At 32.5% G+C, this 20,643-nt stretch overlaps 2 protein-coding genes across 3 annotated transcripts; one reads left to right on the forward strand and one right to left on the reverse strand.

The window, feature by feature from the left end:
* Positions 1-136: 136 nt before the first annotated feature.
* LOC130818004 (organic cation/carnitine transporter 7-like) lies at positions 137-6,571 on the reverse strand. Its single transcript, XM_057684019.1, has 6 exons — positions 6,346-6,571; positions 4,667-4,935; positions 3,634-3,871; positions 1,358-1,886; positions 711-913; positions 137-577 (listed from the first exon to the last, which is right to left on the reverse strand). Exons 2-6 carry the CDS (start codon positions 4,933-4,935, stop codon positions 326-328), a joined length of 1,491 nt encoding a protein of 496 aa, XP_057540002.1. The 5' UTR covers positions 6,346-6,571; the 3' UTR covers positions 137-325.
* Positions 6,572-10,311: 3,740 nt separating this feature from the next.
* Positions 10,312-16,401, forward strand: LOC130817790 (histone-lysine N-methyltransferase ATXR4). 2 transcript variants are annotated; one of them, XM_057683685.1, is made up of 8 exons: positions 10,312-10,753; positions 12,371-12,426; positions 12,643-12,757; positions 14,470-14,539; positions 14,635-14,814; positions 15,191-15,262; positions 15,959-16,101; positions 16,231-16,401. In XM_057683685.1, exons 1-7 carry the CDS (start codon positions 10,394-10,396, stop codon positions 16,075-16,077), a joined length of 972 nt encoding a protein of 323 aa, XP_057539668.1. In that variant the 5' UTR covers positions 10,312-10,393; the 3' UTR covers positions 16,078-16,101; positions 16,231-16,401. The 2 variants fall into 2 exon arrangements, with proteins under 2 accessions (XP_057539668.1, XP_057539666.1); XM_057683683.1 differs by having other exon boundaries at positions 15,959-16,401.
* The last annotated feature ends 4,242 nt before the right edge of the window (positions 16,402-20,643 follow it).

Here is a 20,643-nt window from a genome sequence, read left to right on the forward strand (position 1 = left end):
TCGGTTGTGTAAAGTTAAGACTAAACCCTATTTTACAATTTTCCGCGGTTATTTCATAAAGCGGTCACACCCCCGAGGTCGGGAAAACAAAATAAAGAGACGGAGGGAGTATTTGATCGGGAAAACAAATGATTCGTTATTGTATTAAACACAAATAATAAGCCGTTCTTTTTCTTTAGGGTATATAAATTTAGAAAACGAAAACAGTGAAATCCAGTTGAAATCCGGAACCTTGAGTGTCAAAGACCTCGGTCTTGACAACTAGGCCACGACCTCATTGGCTTCAATATAAACAAGATAAATAAAATACCGATCACACACTTAGTTAGGCTACCATACGCTCATAGGTACTACTGTCGAAAAAGCTATCAGTCAACTCCCGACCCATTGTCTCGATAGGAAACAATAAGACACATATCCCGGAAACTAATACCACACTCGTAAATAGGATAATGGAAAGAGTTTGATGACATCCGTGTACCAAGCTTATTGCAACCAACGGAGCGATCATTCCACCGATTCTAGCCATTGAACTCCCTAGTCCGACACCAGTACTCCGCACAACCGTTGGATATATCTGCATTAACAAGATATGTGAGACTTGTCACTTGCTTTAAAAGAAAAAAAAATCGGAAACACTCATAAACTACCTTTTTGATTTTGTGCTTGTAAATCGTCATTGCTAACCTAATTGTATTATAACGACTTACCTCAGGAGCATATAAAAACATGAGTGTGAAGGATCCCATAATGCATGCGCGAGCTCCAAATAGGAGTGCTGTTGTTAGACCATCTGGCTGATGCGTCACTAGCGGCAACATGAAGACGAAACACAAAAACAGCAAAGCTGCCATTGAAACCTTACGACCAAGTCTATCGACAATGACGGCAGCTAGGATAAGGCCCGGAAGCTCTAAAGCAATTGAGAGGCGAGAACAACTTAGTCAGTTTTCTTGAGATTTTATACAACAGCAACAACATTCTATTCCCCTAATGCCATAAATGGCTCCCACATAAGTGGTGGGGAGAGGGCAGGGCGGATGTTCGCAATTTTACCCCTAAAAATATCATCTGCAACTTCACATAGATAAGAAGGGCAAATGATTTTGTAGGAATAGGTTAATCAATCATAGTATTAGCCTATGTTACTCAGACTCTTCATTTTGATTCACGTACCCGTGTCCGATCCTTAATGCTTAGACATTGGTATGGCACTTAAACACTTCATTTTAGGTGTAAAATTGAATATTTAGACGTATCTGACACTTGGGCACGTATTGGTATCCAACATTAGTACCCGAGTCCAAGTAACATAGGTATTAGCAAAGCAGATGATACCAAATATAAACTTACGTACCGGCGAAGCTAGTAATAAAGACATTCATGTAATTGATATCGGCAACCTCTTGTGAACCGATTTGTCTCAAATAGCATGTACTATCGGTCTTGTTTAACTCGGTGGTCAGAAGCACAAGGCCGTAGTAAGTAAAGGCATTTCCGAAGAACACCACCCACAAAAGCAAGGTTGACCTAATTAATTTCGGTGAAAGAAGCATCGACAAGGATTCAAGGATTCCGGTATGTGATCCATCGCCCTTGGAAGGCGTGGCAGCTGCATCATGTACACTTTGCAACAATGGTTTACGCTCTGGAGGTAGACCACTTAATTGCTCGATCTCGACATCGGTACAAAGAACACCGGGTGGTAACTCTCCCTTATTATGTTTCGATATTTTCTCTAAGATTTGCATAGCGCCATATTTTTCTCCTTTCAAACACAAGTACCTCGGTGATTCAGGCACCACAACATAAAAGACGAGCAAAAGAAATGCCGGTAATGCAGAAAGGCCAAGCAGCCACCTCCATCCCCACCTCGGCATAATAATCTGCCGAAAAGATAGGTGAAGATAATACTTAGAAACCGAAGGTAACACCATTCAAGTATGTGGTAATACATAATTGTTGATTGAAGTAAGACTTTATAGTACTCATATAAATGGTATCACAATGTAACATCCCTCAAGATTTTAATTTATAACTTATACTTTAGGCCAAAGTAAGAGGTCGAGGGTCTCACTGACCGCAACCTCCTCATCGCTTTTGACAAGGGTATGGTTTACCGTCATCCAACACTCGGCAAATCATAGCTTGTATAAGCGGAATATACTGGGTATGATGACGATGATGATGGTGATGATGATTATGACGACGACGACTTTAGGCGAAAATAGCATGAAATGAACAAATTTTAGTTTAGGTCACCGTATAAGATACAAGTACATACAAAGAAAAACAAAACCCACGATAGAAAACGATACACCCAAGTAAAACAACAGATAGTAATTGCACAGATCATATAACAATTGCATCAGTTAGCCATTTTTTTCATTCATGGCCCCTGATAAGAACAGCATTGATGACCTGCCTTACCAAATTGTAGGGTCTTCCCCATTGTTTATCGAGAATCTCTAATTTCTCGCATCCAATTGAAATAGTAGGCAGCAGTACTAAAGGTAAGGTAGCCTTGCAATCATGGGTTTTGAAGCTTTAACCTTTCAGCATTTAATAAATCAACCAACCACATTAGACCACAAACAAGAACGTTAAGAAATTCTCGGCAATTCATAAGGATTTGTTGCTAATTTTCTAAGATTTAGAATACTTCTTCTGTCCCTTTGATTTTCCCCCACGTGTCACCAAAAGCACTCGGATCTAAAATTTGCGGGAACTAAATAAAAGGGACAGAAAGTAATGGACTTGAATCTACAATCCAAACAAATACACACGACAACTAAGTCTCGATGTTATTATAGATGTTCTTGCATATATCGGGAACAGCCAACCAGGGATCAAGCAAGGTGCTCATAGTGAAAATTTGAAGAATTATAGAAAAAAATACGAGAAAGCTTTAGAATTGCGGTACCAGCATGGCCGTCGATTAGCAAGGGCAAAGCGGCCTATCGCCCAAGGCCTAAATTTTTTATGGCCAAAAAAATATATGTTCATCTACAAAATTGTTATTAACTTGAATTAAATTTAGGTATAATTTACATTTTTTTGCTATGTGAGTATGAGTTATTAGGACTTTTTTTATAAAATAGTTGAAATATCAACGATACAAAACAAAACGAGTATTATATTATCACTAATTCTTAAATGAGACAGTCTCACAGTGAGACCATCTCTTTTGGGCTGACTCAATATACATTTTTTTGCCTTAAAGTACTCACTTATAACGTTAAAGTGATTACTTAAAATTTTAAAATAATTACTTTTTATAGTTTTAGAGTAATAACTTATAACCTTAAAACGATTACTTACGATCTTAAAGTAATTAATTAAAATAATGGAATTATATGGCCCGTCTCATGGTGAGACAGTCTCATACCGGACTGTTATATTATTTATTATTCCATAATTTTTTAAGAGTCTTTTATCTTTCGCTCTAGAGCCCAAAAATGAACGAGGCGCTGTACAAGTAAATTTGGAAGATGAAGACTTCATTATTGCTATATAGCCTTCATTTTATCCGAACAGTTAATTTTCAAATGTAAAAAATGAAGGCGACAGTATGAAGGGAACATATTCCATATATTCATAACATAGAGAATTATCGAAAAGTCAATAACATACCCATGCTAAGGTGGCCTCAACAACTGTACCGATTGTCCAAAATCCTTGGAATATAATTAACCAAGTACCCCTTCTCGGCGCAGGAACAAACTCTAGAAACCAAGCCAATAACACTGGACCACCGCCCACACCAACGCCAACCAAACAACGACATGTTATCAATGTAATGTAGTTCGGGGCGAATGCACTTAGAAGACCAGCTGTGGAAGTAATCATTGCTGTACCCAAAAACCCTTTCCTGAAATACAAAAGAAAATGATAAATTTGTTGTTGGGCTTGTACACAACAAGACCCAGAGAAGAATTGACTGCACACAAACCCGATGAAATTTCATCCTAAAACCGAGGAGTAATCCAATCGATGTAGGATCACATGTGGGTTATTTTCCAACAAAAAGAAAGACATCCTAAAACCAATTGTTATTTTACAAGTAATGATGTAAGCGAATATATATTAGTGAAATGCGTGCACAAGTGCTTCCGCTTTCTAAAAAACCTTAAAACTTACACACCTGAGGCATCAAGTAATCTTATTCAAGGATTCTCGTGTTTTTAGCTTGACACGTAGTTATACAGAACAAATCTATATTTATGTGGGTAAGATGTTCCAACTCTAATGCATCCATTCGAAAGCAAGAATCTTAATACTGCTAACAAAAAGGTAATTTTTTCATAAATTCAAATTGTTCCTATTTTGGAGGATTCGAAAGACAACTATGGATTCGAAATGATAATCTAACCCTAACCAAAGGTCAATTAATGCTTGATCACCAAGATTGGAAACTCATATCTTGAGTCAAGCATTACATCAACTTTAACCAAATTTTCCCTTAACTCAGTGGATCGAAAAACAGATATCAACTGAGAAAAAGCCGACAAGACCACCGAGTAAGTTATGTAATCCCAATAAGCAAATTAACATCCACATATAAACTACATCAATTTATAAATTTTTTTTGACCTAGAAAGCTCTCACATATTTCTCGAGTCAAGGCAAATGTAGCAAGAAAAGAAATAAATATCGCAGGATGTACCTTCTTCCATATCTATCAGAAACAAGTCCCCATGAATAAGCCCCAACCAACATGCCCGCGAAAACCACCGTTGTGATAAGACTCTCTTGCTCCGAAGATAGCTGCCATTCAGTCTGTACTGCTGGCCCTACAAATGAAAGAATCATCACCTCCATGGCTTCCGAAATCCATCCGAGTCCAGCATATATCAGAATTAGAGATTGGAATTTCCCAAATCCCAAGCTCAAAAGAGCATCATCCATGCTATAAACTTCTGTTCGATCCGCCATCTACCAATAAAAAGAAAACAAATTAAATGCATTGATTGATCCATAAATTTATGATCTAAGTTAGAGAACATAAATTCCCTCAAAAAAAAAAGTTAGAGAACATAAATTATTGTAAAATGTACAATAAACATTCTCAATGACATGGGCATTACTAAATTAGCAAATCCTAATGAATCATGACTGTCCTTAATTGTAAAACATGATAAGAATATTATCCCTAAGCCCACCAAAAAAGTTACTTAACCCCTAATAGACATGAAATTCCCATATCCCAAGCTCAAAAGAGCATCATCCATGCTATGAATTTTCACTAATTCTCTAATGAGGCCATCTCACCGAGAGACGACTTTAATTGGATTAACCCAAACTTTTAAAAAAAACTATTTTCTGTACAAGTGGGAATTCAGTTTTTATTGTCTTTTTAATGTTTTTTTACTAATGGACCTTTTATATGACCCATCTTACGGTGAGACAGTCTCATATAAGACTGACCGATAAATTTTAGTTCGATACGCCATCTACCAATAAACAGAAACCAAACTAATTGCATCCATTAAACAGAAACCAAACTAATTGCATCCATCCAAAAAACTATGATCTTTGGTAAGAGTACATAGATAAACAACATACTTCATAAAATTCTTATAAATGTACAATAAATTTCTCAATGACATGGGCATTACTAAGAATCAACAAATCTAATAATCCATCAAGATTGTCATTATAGGCAAAACCAAAAAACCTACAAAAATCATAATATTTATTTATTATTGTAAATACATGAAAAATAAAATCATCCCTAAACCCACCAAAAAAGTTACTTAACCCCATTTAGACATAAATGAATGTCAATTTTCAAATTAAATGCAAACAAAATTCATGGGATATTAACAGCAAAAAGCAAAATTGAAGACAACAGTTGATTAGTTTCACATGTGGAAAACTTTACATGTGAAAGACAATGACACCTTCAATTTCCTGTAACAGTCAATTATTATGATTAATTAATACAAAATTAATACAATTAATGAAATAACTATCAAAACCCAACAAAATTATCAATCTTTTAATTAATTATAATTTATGCAAAATTAATACAATTAATGAATTAAGTACCAAAACCCAACAAAATTATCAGTCTTTCTAGTTGATACTCGATGATTCAGAGTAGGAGAAGATGCAAAAACAAAAAAGAATTGATTTTTACAGAAATTAAATCAAAAAATGGATTTGTTCATCAATGATATATCAACAATTAAATATTAATATTATAATTTTGTGTTATATTTTATACAATTCGCGGGTTTTTAATTTGATGACTCGAATTATAGCCTAAACTGACCCGAATCTAATTTAAAGGTATGAAGATTAAAAAGAAAAAGAAAGAACAAGAAATAAAAAAAATCATACCTTGGTGAGAAAATTAATGGTGAAAGATGATTCCGGAAACAGAGAAGACAGAAAGCAGGTTGATTTATACTAGGTTGATTTTTGAGAAGCAAGACCACAAATCCACAATAATGGGATGATTACATTCAAACGAATAGTAATATTTTCAGGAAAATACTTCCAATTTTGAAGGCTATTTGTATGATATATTGTGGGTCCTTCTCATTTTCCTTTTTGATTATTTTTCCAACATAAACTAAATAGTCCTATTATTAAATTATATACGATGTAAAATTTAATGTCTTATGTGACATGCTACGATATCAAGCCACATGGGTCAAATCTCAAATGCTATACAAGTATTTGTAATTATAAAATAAAATAAAATAAAATATAATCAGTCAGTCTTATATGAAACCGTATCACTAGAGATGCGTTCATATAAGTAAGTCTATTTCTCTAAGTAATCACTTTAAAATTGTAAGTGATTACTTTAAGGTTATGAGTGATAACTTTAAGGCTATAAAAAGTCATCACTTTAAGAATAAAAGTAAATTGGGTCAACCTAATTAAAATGGTCTTTCCGTGAGACCGTCTCATATGAGAATTTACGAAATAAAATTGAATATACTCCTCCCTCTTAGGATAATAGGAAAATCGCAAATTCTTATGAGAGACGGTCGCTTTGAGAGACCATTTCTAGTTGGGTTGACCCATAAAGAAAAATATAAAGTAAGTAGGTATTAAAAATATTGTAAGTAGGCATTTAGAATATTGTAAGTAATTAAGTACTTACTCGATAGGTATTAAGTTTATTATAAATAAGCAATGAGGATATTATAAGTAAGCATTAAGAATATGGTAAGTAGGCTAAGTTTCTCGGTAGGCATTAATAATATTGTAAGTAAGCATTTTAAATACGTTTTCGGTGGACATTAAGTATATTGTAAGTAGGCATTAAGGATATAATAAGTGGACATTAAGGTTTGATGGGTTGGGCCTGAGAAACATCTCTCAAAGAAATGATCTTTCAGGAGGCCGGTTGTAAAAAAATAGATAAAATCGTTATTTTTACGAATAATACTATTATTGTTGTACCGTACTCTAAAATAGTAGCAAAAGGAATTTTTTTTTTTTTAAGAAATAGGTGGATTTTGTTGGATTGTGCTATAAAAAGAAGTAAAAAGGAAAACTGTTTTTTTAAAAGGCGCATATTGTTAGATTATGCTCTAAAATCAATTTTTTTTTCTATTGTTAATAAATTTTTATTAGTCAAATAACTCTAATTCTGACTAAGACAAGCTCAGGGTCTGAATTCTCCTCTTTAGAACCTCATTAATTAGTGATTACTTATAAGAATTAACTCTTGTTTTAGTAGTAATATAAACCGTTTTCTCGAACGAAACCTGAGTTCGATTCTCATCATCTCACTCTAGTATTCTCCTCCCCTCGGCCTAATTAACCCGTGTAAAAGTAATACTCTCTGTTAGCATTTGTCCAATGTGTCTTTTATATACATAAATGAAAATTTATTGTCAAAATTTAATACTATAATTGATAAATTTTATTTATTTACTAAGAACATATAAAAACTGACCCTACTAAATATCCACTCTTCAAGGCAATCGTGCAATAATGTTTAGTTCTAGTATTGGGAATGGGGAGTGACGTGCCTACATTTTCTTCTTAACAACAGAAGTCTATTTCTTTATTGGATTAGATCGGTACATGCATTAAACCTATCATATTGTCACCACTAGTTCTATTTAGTATTCTCCCGTCTTAATCATTATTTTGCCCAATTTCCAAACATTCTCGATACCGGCTCATCGTGAAACGAGTTCATATTAAAAGTTCATTATATTAAAATTTTTATTATTAAGCTATTTAACCTAAGTATGAAGCATATCTCACGGTGAGACCGTCTCGTATAAGAATTTGTAATTTACAAATACTTCTAGTAAAAACGAATATAATAAGTAAAAGTAATGAGATCATGTTTCAAAATAATACAGCAAACACTAACTTTTTATTGAGATCGTCTCGAGACGATTTTAATTGAATCAGTTTAAACTATTTAAAAAAATAACCACTTTTTGTATAATTGAAAATTCAATTTTCATTATTTCTTTTATGTTTTTTACTAATAAACTGTTTGTATGGACCCTTCTCACGATAAAATAGTCTTATATAAGACTTATTTTATAGCAAAATGAATCACAAGCACTAAAATAGAAAATTTAAAAATTTGAGAGGAGTGAGGGACTAATGACAAAACAACAAAAGTCATTTGATACTCATGTTTCATTATTGGTGTGTTTTTTTTTCTATGTAAACATGATCAAGAATCTTATCTTAAATAAATAAAGAAAAAGGAAAAAAATAAACTAACAGCCTGTGTCTTCCTCCTTGTGCCACGAAATCAGTCATCGATGTTTTGGTTAAGGTGTTCCATCATTACAGTAAAGATAGGCTAATAACATCCCTTTGACCCAATTTCGGGTATAACTATCGGCTTAAATTTTTGATCGAGATAATTTCTTAATAATATTCAAATCATTGTTATTAATTCAATACTCATTTTTTTATATGGTTGTTGATACATTTGTATGAAACTTAATATATTTCATAAAAAAATTATAAAATATGTATAAATAAAATTCTACAAGTGGAAGTAAATTTAACAAGATTTCACATTAATATATTTTAAGTTTTAAATATTAATAAAAAATCATATATAAATTTTTCACTCCTTACATGGAGTAGAGTATTTTGTATTCCTTGTAAAAACATTAATAAAGACCGAAGAGAATATATAATTAAAAATATAACTATAATTATTAATATAAACTTTTAGTTCAGTTAATTACTTGACATCTTTTTGATTTTTTTTTCGGAGTTTCTAAACGTGAACATACCTCAAAGACTCAATACAAAGCGTTAAATGGAATTGATTTGGTATCGAAATCAAACAAAACTCTGAACTAAAACATGAAATTGTATATGTAAACCAAATTGGATTGGGTCAAACCATTTTGATGTAGTTTGATTTTGTTTAATTTGCAATTGTGTAGGAAAAATATTCCAAGTGTAAGTAAGTATGATATATTTTGGGATTTTTGTCATCAGTTTAAACTTTTGTTAAGTTACTTTCTTGACATGATATTAAAAATCAACATGACAAGAGATTAAGGGTTCAAATATCAACCACTTCACAATTTCAAGTAAAATATTTCGCACCGATATGAGAAGGGCATGTATTACATCAACACTTCTAACTCTAAAGGGCTTAGAATCGCTAAGTCATTTTATATATTTTTCTGCAAATTTTATATTTTGAGACTTTTACCATCAGTTTGAACATTTGATTGATATTATTAACAATTTCATTTGCTCTAGTGGGCACATTTAGCGTTCCTCAAAGAATGAAAATGTTGCCATATCAACGATTTTAAACTCGAATGATGATAGTACAGTTGACAATGTAAAAAATTAAGCTAAAGTTAGAATTTTGATATAAAAACTCAAGACAAACAATGCAGCGTTTGATAAAATACCTTATTGCACAAATTTAATTTATTTTTGCATATTTAGAGGGTTAAATATTCAAACCATGTGATATTAGTTTTTGATAAATAAGTTGCTTATAATAATTTATTGTTTTTAATAAATTATTTTAGAACAAGTTGTCATAACAATGAGTTTTAATAACTGATCAAATCAACTGATAAAATTATTAAGGAAAAATTATCGTGAATAATACAATCTTTCGTTAATTTTCCTATAATAACAACAATTTTTGATTAACCATAAATAATACCAACTTAAAGGTTTTTTTTTCTAGATAATAACAAGTTTTGTTTATGAACTTAATCACAATTTTATTTGTCATATAATCTCTTATAGTTTAATTTAACATGTTAAAATATTCAAGGTAAACATCACCCTAAATCAATGTTATTCATGGTTAATTTAACATGTTGAATCCCCTACTGCCAAACAACCCCCAACATATTTTCCTACTGTTTGATTTCATTACCATTATTATAGGAGATTTTGATCTTCATTCATGTCACCACTACTCCGAGCCCGCCATTACCTTTCCCCCAAATTCAAACAACTAATTTCCCTCTCTAATCCAACTTTAAAATTCAATTTCTCAACAATTAACAATGTCGGGGAAGATACAATTCCAGCAAACCCTCCTCCAATACGGGTCGGAACCACCGAATCAGCAGGTCGAGGAGTTTTTGCAACTCGAAGAATTGAATCTGCTGAGCTTATTCATACTGCAAAACCCGTGATTTCTCACCCTCTTTTATCGAAAATCGACAGTGTTTGTTACCTATGTCTTAGGAGATTAAACCCTAATGATTCTCATATTAGGGTTGAACCCTTTTGTTCTCAAGAATGCCAACAACAAGCTAAGGTAATTTAAGTATATTTTGTAGATTTTTTTCCATATAACGATGCCCCAATAAACTCAAATTGTATGAATTCACAAATGATCGTCCGTTTAAACTCGATTTTTCTTAAAAAATGAAGCAAATAGAATTTATGAGGTTCTTAATGGTGTATAGATAGTGTTGTGATGATTAATGATGTTACAAGGAAAAGCATATTGTTCTCAGTGGTTTTGAACTGGGATGCAAGAAAAAAATGGTGTTTGGGAAAATACATTTTTGACGTCTGTATTATGAAAATTTGGGTTTATTGGAGCATTATTTTGGGAAGAAAAAATATATTTTATATGTATTCTTGTGATTTGTATGATTAGATTTCGAATATATGGGTTGCATTATCTTTGATTGCTTATGGTTCTTGTGATGTATCTCAGTATTTGCATTTTGTACTTTTTGATTGGAATTTTAAGTTAGTTGATATGATTATGATTAGATGTTTGCAGATTTTTTTAGTTTGGTCTATTCTCTGTAAGCAATTATATAAACCTTTAAGGCTGGCTCCATCTAAGGAAAACTGTTTTGGTTGCCATTACATGGTTGAGTTGAATCTTTGTTTGCTGAAGAGGAATTTTATCAATCATATGGCCATGCTATGTGGTGATATGTTGTCCGTGAAGTACCTAGGTCATTGTATTGAAGTCAAGCAAGAGTTTATATTTTAGAATGTAAGAGATTAAGCCGTTTGCTGCAAAGATACCGTTCATCAGTTGTGCTACATTACGAACTAGTGAGAGAATTCATTGTAGTCAAGCAATTTCTTAAAAGAAGTAAACCTAAAATTGTTTCAGCAAACAAGGGTCAAATTACAATGATGTCGTTTTGTGAAGTTACTAAACAAAAAGAGGATGAACTGCGCGAAGAATTTCTTAGGGACATAGTTAAACTCTCACCCTGAAGTTGGTAGTTTTAGACTTACAAACAAACATTTTTGAGCCGGAGTATTGAGCAACTTTTAGTAAGTGTCCAAAATGTTGTAAAGAATCCAATGATTGAAAAGATATTGAAGCAACAACGGCAAACAAGTTTCAAAAGTCTGCAAGAATCTTTTGGCATCTTTGAGGTGAATCTGGCACATGATTTTGTGGGATTTTTGAGCTGCTTCTATTTGGATGGACTTTTAGAAGTTTTATCCTCTAAACCTCCTCTAAGAATTTTTTGGTCTAACCGCTTTAAGTATGACCATTCTTGTTAACGTTGCCTGAATTTGTAGCTAGTGAAGAGATTCAAAAGTTTGAATCAGTAGTAACCAGCTTGTCCCATGCCTTTCCTTTGTATAGTCTTTTCTTGAGCCTTTTTGAAAGTGCTCAAGTACAAGTGATTTGCTTTTCATCACTTGTTATATTATAGTTGTGAGTGACCTCTCCTAAACAGAGCTCCAATCCATGGCTTTATAAGCCACATAAGGTGAAATATATTGCATTCTAAGAAGTTTTAAGTCATGATTTTCATTTTCTTCCTTTGAATGTACAATAGGTCTTTATTTTCAACAGAAATTTAGTCCCTGACAAAATGGTAAAACATTGTATACCTTTTTTTAGGGTTAAACTCACTTGGAACTGAAGTATACTTTTACGCACTCTCAGGCATTTTATGAGTTAGAGAAGAAAGCAGATTGGTCCACTTACCACAATTACTGCAGGTCTGTAATACTCTTGACCTTTTATAATCATTTTTTATAGTAGTATATTTCTTTGTTTGCTATTTCATTCAGATCTGTTATTGATCTGTTTGAACTTTATAGTTTGTTCAATTCCTTTTTGAACATTATACCTTTGATATGTATTTATTATAGTCTTGGCAAAGTTTTTGTTTAAATGGCTAACATTGAAACTGTTGCATAACGATGTTTGTGAAGAACTCTAGGTTTGAAATATCCACTTTTGGTAAAGCGCTTGGCTTGCATGGTGATAGCTGGAGCAGCATCTACAGACTGTATTAGCATACTTCAACCTGCTCATATACTTCCTGAGGTGATTCCATTACTACAATACTCAAAATCTGAATATAAGCATTTGCAATTTGAATCAACAAAAATAATATTAGTTGCCTATCCTTGCTAGCTTGTAGTTTAATGTTCGAAATATTTTGCTTGGACAAGTGGGAAATTCGTTTTTTTTCATATGAAGGAGGCATGCATCATTGATTTGATGTCAACATTAGGGTTACCGTTCATTTCACGTAATTTGTTTGTGTTCTTAGGAGGAGCAGGGTTGTAATACCTAAAGTTGGATCTATTTTTAGCAATATACCCAATAGTTGGGTTTATTTAAAAATAAAATAGGGGGATTTATTTTCAGCGATTCAAACAAAGTTTGGTTTATAAAACATGAGAAATCTTGGGCAATGGTTCAGTTGGGTCATGATTGTGATTTGTGATTATCTAAGGAAATCAAGGAGCGGTATTAAGACAATTAATGTGAGGCTTGTGGAGTTTTTGTAAGATGGTATGTGCTACAAAAAGTTCATTCCTAGTAGATATGATCAGATGATGTATTTTTAGGACTTGTTGCTTAAAATTCCCGATTCTAGGGACATTATTTTAAAGTATGGTGTTTCCTCGTATGCATTTGTATCCTTCTTTGTTGACTTGTGACTCATACTGTAGGGTTGATGACATGCACTTCGTATATATTCGTTGCATGCCCAACATTTATTACTTTGACTTTTGCAAAACTTTCAAAAATGTTGAGATATACTGTTGGGGTATGTTTGGAGTATGGGAAATAAAGTGATGGGATTTTGGTTATAATCTCAAAGAAAACAAAGTTCAATTTTGTTTTTCATATATGTTAATGGGATTTGAAGGGTTGTTGAAGTGCAGATCAACACCATTCTGTGAAGTTATTGCTTAGGGGGTGGGAAGAGGCTGACTTAGGGGGTGGAAACTGGAAAGGGATCATATAGCTATTAAAGAAAAAGACTAGTGAAGTCCTATTATATGATACATTCGCATAACACCTGTTAAATTAAATAATGGCTTGACTTTAGTTCTTTGAAGATTCAAGCAATGTTTAAAAAAGGTCAAGGATCACTAAGGCCTGCGTTTGTCGAGTGACTTTCACAGATATTTTAACCACAAATTGGGTTTGTGCAATAACTCAATATTGCTTTCAGCAGACAGCAAATGAGCTACCTATGGCTTAGATAACTTTATCTAGCGACCTTTTCTTTTAATCAGGTTAGTGTTTCCGTCAAACCAATCTATGCTGGTGAAGACTCATTGCCTCATTGGTATGTTTAGCACCTGACTGAGAACTGAGCAGTTGGAATTCTGATAAATGGGACAGCAAAAACATTGACAAATTCGTTTTACTTTTGGAATTCTTCTGTTCAGTGCAAGTATCTAAATCTGAATTTTTTTTGCACTGTATTCTAATGATATTTGTTCTAACTAATAATTGACATTTTGGATATTTTAGCTATTGCTTATGATAATTAATGTATTTATATGGTATCAAAGTATTGTGCTAGTGAGTTAGCACTTAGCACATCATGGATGTCAGATTAATTTTCTCAATCCTTTGTTGAGACTTAATTTACTGTTTCAAGTCAGTAGAAAAAACAGGAAAAATGGAGGAATTAGAACTTTGTTTATTTTGCTAAAGTGGACCCTCTCAACTCTCAAGCCTCAGTTTCCTAGTGTAGTATATGTTGCCGAATATGTCTTATTGTATGATTTCAGATAGAAGTGGAATATACCATGCTGAGAGATGCACTTGAAGAAATGAATATGGTGAAAAAAAGCTTAGAATGTATCCTTTATTGGAGTTTCTTGCTTATCATCATTTACACATGAGATTTTGAATGGAAATTCTTGGAGCATCTGTGATTTTTTTGACAAGACTAGTTTTATCAGAGCAATGGTATGCTGATGTGTTGGCTCGAATACGTATTAATGCATTTCGTATTGAAATGGTTGCTGGGTCATATGATGATATTCATACAATGGCAGCAGCATCAGTAGAAGCTGAAGCTGGAGTCGGAAATGCTGTTTATATTCTTCCTTCATTCTACAATCATGATTGTGGTTAGCCCTATGCCTATCATTTATAGTGTTTAAATCTTGATCCAGTTCTGTTGTGTGTGTGATTGGAGCATGTTTAGAAAATGTGAAATTATTTCCGTGTACTTTGAGTGGAACATGTACCGCTGTTTGACTCAGAACTGTGTAGAGTATAGGTTGGAGCTTATATAAAGAGCACATTTTGATACTTAAGCACATTCCTTTTTTACTTACACTTATGAAATTAGGAAAACTTTTGAGGGACTTCAAAAATGCCCATAATCTTGTGAACCCTGTGTACATTTGTTAAGCAGATATGCTATGAGTACAAATAGAGCATATTAAAGAATCTATTCAATATTTTCACAATTGATACTAACGGAAAGAGATGCCATTGCAGATCCAAATGTGCATATTATATGGATGGACAATGTTCATGCAAGGCTGAAATCACTCCGGGACATAGAAGAAGGTTTGTTTTAGTTCATTGTTACTCATACTACCCATGTAAATAGACATACTTCCTTTTCTTTACCATAAGTTCAATGTGGGTGGGACACTACATGGTCACCAGATGAGGCCTTGAGCTTCATTTTGTCATTTGACCATCAATAGGAGATAACTGGGCACAATATCTGCTACTGCATCCTCTTGAGTTTGTCACATTTTATTTTCCTCCATATGGGAAAATAGTAAATTTGAACGGACAGTGTATTAGCTTGGAAAAACATTTGCCTATTGCTTGCTTTGGTCTATTATTTAAGGTTATGCATGTCATTTTTGTAATTTAGCTGAGTGGATTCTTGTTCCTTGTTGCATAATCTTTTCCAACTATAATTGAAACATGCCATCTTCCGGATCTCATTCTCCGGCTCCCACCTAGGCAGTGTTTTGGGAGGATCCGTTGTATGTAAATGCAACCATACCCTTGTGATAACAAAAAACTTGTAATTGACCTTTAATAGCTTAGAATTCCATCGCTAAAGCCTAAACAAAATCTAGCTGCGGAATCTTGCCCTTATGTATTGACCAATATGTAATGATTCATACATGATGCTTCAAAGAAGCTAGAGATGTATAACATACATTATTGTTCTAATGAATAAGTCTCAACTTTCTGAACAAGTATTAAGCGAGGTTTTGGCCCCTCTTTGGTGTGGTCTTGCAGGTGAAGAGCTTCGGATATGTTATATCGATGCGAGTATGGATCATGATGCCCGGCAAAATGTCCTATTAGGAGGCTTTGGTTTCAAGTGCTCTTGTCATCGCTGCTTGTCCGGTGATTAATGTTATAGTATTATATGTATTCGGGTAATTCCAATATTTCCTCAACAACTTGATTTTTTTTTCTTTCCATGCCACATTTATTCTAGTCCTGAGGATCAAGGAAGTAAATAGCTAGATGTTCTAAGTTGTAAGTTTTTTTTCCTCATCGTGAAGAGTGAAGACTCATACCGAAGATTAAGTTTTGCCGTTGAAGATGCACTTCTGAAGTGCCTTCGAGTCGTTCATTCATGTATGTCGCTCTTATCTTAATTGTTACTTTTGCCGTCCGTTTGGTAATTACTAACAAGGCATAAATAAAATGTTCGGCATAAATTTTCATGAAAATATTCTTGTGGGAAAGAGAACTCCATCTTTAAAAATATGTTTTTTCACGCAAATTTCATCATCTTTTAAAATCACTACTTCTAGTAGCAATGGATAAGAACAAATTTTGTGAAAAATAAAAATATTGTGTTGGATAATCATAAGGTCGAGCATAACCTTTGCATGCCATCTTCCTCTCAAAATTAAACTACCCTCAATTTTCTCTATCATTACCACATTGTTTTTCTGTTTTTGCTATATTTGTTTTTGAGTTTGTTATATTTCCCGTTAATTGAATTTTCTTCACCCTCTTTCAACAATTTTCATTCATACACTTCACTCAATAACACTATGCACATTTTTAACTTTTTGTCCAAACAATATTTTGCACCATTTCCTTTTTTGGTAATATTTTTCATTATTCTATTTTAGTTTTGGTCTTAAATTTATTCTCTCTTTCAATCTTATTTATTCATTTCTTCCACTCACTTGTTATTAGTCTTATCCATTAAATTATTTCGGTGGAACCAAATATTATTAGGTTTTTAGTTTCAAATTTTAATGAAACTAAATTAAAATGATTTATTAAATCATGTGCACTTGTTTTTTATGTGAAGCTGTAGATGATGTTTATTATTATGGCTCGACTGGAAATAACTTTTATGTTATGACTAACAACAGTAAGATTCTACACATCTTATCTGACACTTTAAATCTCGCTAAGATGGGAGCGCCAATTATGACATTAAGGTAACATAATGTTGTAAAGGAGCGCCAATAAAGTACTCCATATATGGTAAATTTCGCAGGATGGAAAGTATTTTTAACATTTTGTTTGAAAAGGTCGTTATTGTGATAATTAGTCTATTTAAAGGTTTCGTTACATTCTTTTTGCTTTAGCTACGATTCACTCTCTTTTTCCAATTCCTATCCATATATTTAATTCGCTTTTTAAGTCATCGATACAATTATCCCACTTCCTCATAAATTACCCCTTTAAACTATTTTCATTGATTATACGAGATATGTATTTGCTGCTAAAGTCATCAATCAGAGAAGGTAATACTCTTGTGCAGTTGGCCCAGTGGAGCGTCTGATTTGTACTCCTAGACCATAGTCATTGCCCATTCTGGTGCAGTGGTGCCTGGTGGGACTCGCCTCGCATAGTCGCCCTGCCACACCCACATTCAGAGATGGAGTTTTAAAACTTTGCAATAAAAAAAGAAGATAAGACACCACTCAAAAACAAACAGTTAAGAGTTTTCCTTTGTCCGAGTCATTTTGCTCCTTCAGCTTTTTACACAGTTACTAAAAAATTGGTATAATAAGTTTAAGAAGTAGGGTATATAGAAAAAAGAGAAATAATATAAAGAATAAAAGTAGTGAGAACATATCTAAAAATAAAAATAAGTCAAATTTATTGAGATTGAACTAAAATGGAAAATGAAACAAGTTAATCGCAGGGTCAATTTTGACCCTAGGCAATGTAGACATTTGCCTTGGATCCAGAGCTAAAAAGAGGCTCAAGTCTTAATTCAACAATGTTGTCATATAGAAAATAAAATATCGTTTATAAAATTGTAATTTTACTCCTACCAAACACCCATTAAAGACCAAAAGGAAATGTAAGGATCCATAAAATATCGAGAATCACACTGATTTATTGTGACATGAAAGTAAATAATGACAAAAAGAAAAAAAAAAAGTGTTGGATACTGAGAAGCAAGCATTTACAGAGTCATCAAATCAGCCCATGAAGGGCGGTGGATTACTGGATTTGGTCTTTGAAATTGTGGTATAGACAGCTGCATGTAGACTGAGTGGAATTGCATGTAGACCGAGTAGTCAATAGAACCATTAAAAGATACAACCACTAGAATTTTGTTGACAATATTAACGATATTAGCTGTATTTAAAAATTTATATTGTGTATAATTATTTTCAATATATTGTTGATTGCAATATTGCATCTGTAATTTTATCTAATTTAATTATTTTTTTAAGTATAAATAAAATCATTGACTTGTTAGATGAAACTTTTAAAAATCTACACAAAGATTAACCCTAAAGTGAGAAACTAAGTTAACTTCATCATGATTTTGAGCAGAAATCCCCTTTTAGGCTTTGTAGATAACCCAATTTTCCTTAGGTTACATCAGTCTAGACTCTAGGGTTCTTTGACAAATAGAAGAATATTTGTAGCTAAAGATACTATAGTCTCTTGAGAGACCGTTCTTTGAGAGACGTATTTCAACTCCAGCCAATTAAAGATTCATGTCTACTTATCGTATTTTTAATGCCTACTTATATTATCCTTAATGCTTATTTACTGTATTCTTAGTGCTTACTTTTAACATCTTAATTATTTACTTAGATTATTCTTAATGTCTACTAATATTTTACAAAATATATAATAGGCCGGCCCAATTAGAGATGATCTCTCAAAGAGACTTGTCTCTCACAAGAATTTATGAAGATACTAACATATCATTAATCATTCTTCTTTTGATTAATACCCCATCATATGCTCCTTCGTCCCAATGAGAGTGTTGCAATTACTCCTGTAGCATCTTTCAATTTGGTTCATTTGCAATTTCGAGTTGTTTTATTTATTTTGTATTATTTTATAGATTTATCACTTTCTTTTTAATCTCATTTATACATTATAATTTTATTTTATTTTCATTCGCACAATTCAATCTTTCTATTTATTATCAAATATATACTTTTTCTTACAAACAACGCATTTTTCATTAATACTTATTTAAGAGGACGATGTAGTATTGTAGTAATCTATTTCTACCATGAAATCTATCTTGTTTTTTTTTTTTTGGTTTGTCCTATTAAATTTGTCTATTTTTATTTTTATCATAACTTTTTTTCTTAATTTTCATCTGCATATTTAATTTACATTTTTACTTAATTTCTCTCACTTTTCCATAAAATATCACTTATATTCACTTTTTGTGATTTGTTCTTCAATTGCTTATAGAACAAATTTGGTGGAATAAAGGAAGTATACTCCTTTCTATTCCTTCTAATTTTTCTTATTTGGGATTGCACATATAATGAATAAAGGGCTACCAATTAATGCAATTTTTAATTTCTTTAATTATAAATAATTAAAAATTATTAAAAATTTATATTAATAATATTTACACAGATTAATCAAACAAGATCTTATTTAATTGTGTTTTAACTTCTATTAAAGATAAAATACACAGTATAATTGATGAATGGATGCGATCAAAATACGAATAGAATGTTGAAATGTGTGCATGAAAGTAATTAAGATTGTAGAGTCATTTCTGTTGGATCAAAATAATGTTGGTTAGCTACAATGTCATTTTAGGGTATTCAACAACTTGGATTTGAAATTATTGGATAAGGATAGACATTGGTTGCTTAAAACGAGGATCAAGCATAGATGACTTAGGAATTTTTGAAATTCTTGAGTGAAAAAAAAAAATTAATTAAATAAACTAACATTTAAATTTTTTCCAAAAGTAAGCGTCCAAACCTCAAAGCTGTGCTTTGGAGCTGTTCGTAATTACTAACTGCGAACAGCATATAAGACAAACTAGCTGTTCGCAGTTGGTAACTGCGAACAGTTCAAAAAACACAAAATAGCTGTTCGCAGTTAGACTGTGAACAACAAAAAGACAAAATAGCTGTTCGCAGTTACTAACTGCGAACAGAAAAAAAAAAGAAAAAAAAAAAAAAATTCTGTTCGCAGTTAGTAACTGCGAACAGCTATTTTGTCTTTTTTGACCTATTCGCAGTTACTAACTGCGAACAGCTCCAAAGCACAGCTTTGGGGTTTGGACGCTTACTTTTGAAAAAAGTTTAAATGTTAGTGTATTTAATTAATTTTTTTTTTTCACTCAAGAATTTCAAAAATTCGATGACTTAGACCCTTTTTGACTTTCTGGACTCTTGAAGGTGCTCGTTCAAATACACTAATTAAGCTCGATCAAGCACGCAATAAGGCAGAAATTTTAGAACTTGATTTTGGTGCACGCCTAGATTTATGCGCAATTCAACATTCTGTGCAGTTGATGGATACGAAAGAATGGGATGTGTACATACATGTTACAAATGAGAAACTTGCAGTCTCTAGTTTAGTATCATCCATCCAAACATACATAATTTAGATTATATTCTAATACTAAGAGTGCAGTTATATTATATTAAAAGTGATTGGATGGTTAAACCATTTGATTCTAGTATTTGGTAAATTAGTTCGTTGAAAAAATTTGTTAT

The sequence above is a fragment of the Amaranthus tricolor genome, chromosome 7 (genome assembly GCF_026212465.1).
Source record: "Amaranthus tricolor cultivar Red isolate AtriRed21 chromosome 7, ASM2621246v1, whole genome shotgun sequence".
Classification (NCBI taxonomy): Eukaryota; Viridiplantae; Streptophyta; class Magnoliopsida; order Caryophyllales; family Amaranthaceae; genus Amaranthus; species Amaranthus tricolor.

Excerpts from the sequence above, each read along its gene's own strand:
- LOC130818004 (XM_057684019.1), bottom strand. The coding sequence starts at position 4,935 with ATGGCGGATCGAACAGAAGTTTATAGCATGGATGATGCTCTTTTGAGC. Across the intron at positions 3,872-4,666 it reads TCTGATAGATATGGAAGAAG|GAAAGGGTTTTTGGGTACAG; the intron begins GTACATCCTGCG and ends TTTGTATTTCAG. Across the intron at positions 914-1,357 it reads CTTTATTACTAGCTTCGCCG|AGCTTCCGGGCCTTATCCTA; the intron begins GTACGTAAGTTT and ends CAATTGCTTTAG.
- LOC130817790 (XM_057683683.1), top strand. The coding sequence starts at position 10,394 with ATGTCACCACTACTCCGAGCCCGCCATTACCTTTCCCCCAAATTCAAA. Across the intron at positions 12,758-14,469 it reads CTGCTCATATACTTCCTGAG|ATAGAAGTGGAATATACCAT; the intron begins GTGATTCCATTA and ends GTATGATTTCAG. Across the intron at positions 14,815-15,190 it reads ATTCTACAATCATGATTGTG|ATCCAAATGTGCATATTATA; the intron begins GTTAGCCCTATG and ends ATGCCATTGCAG.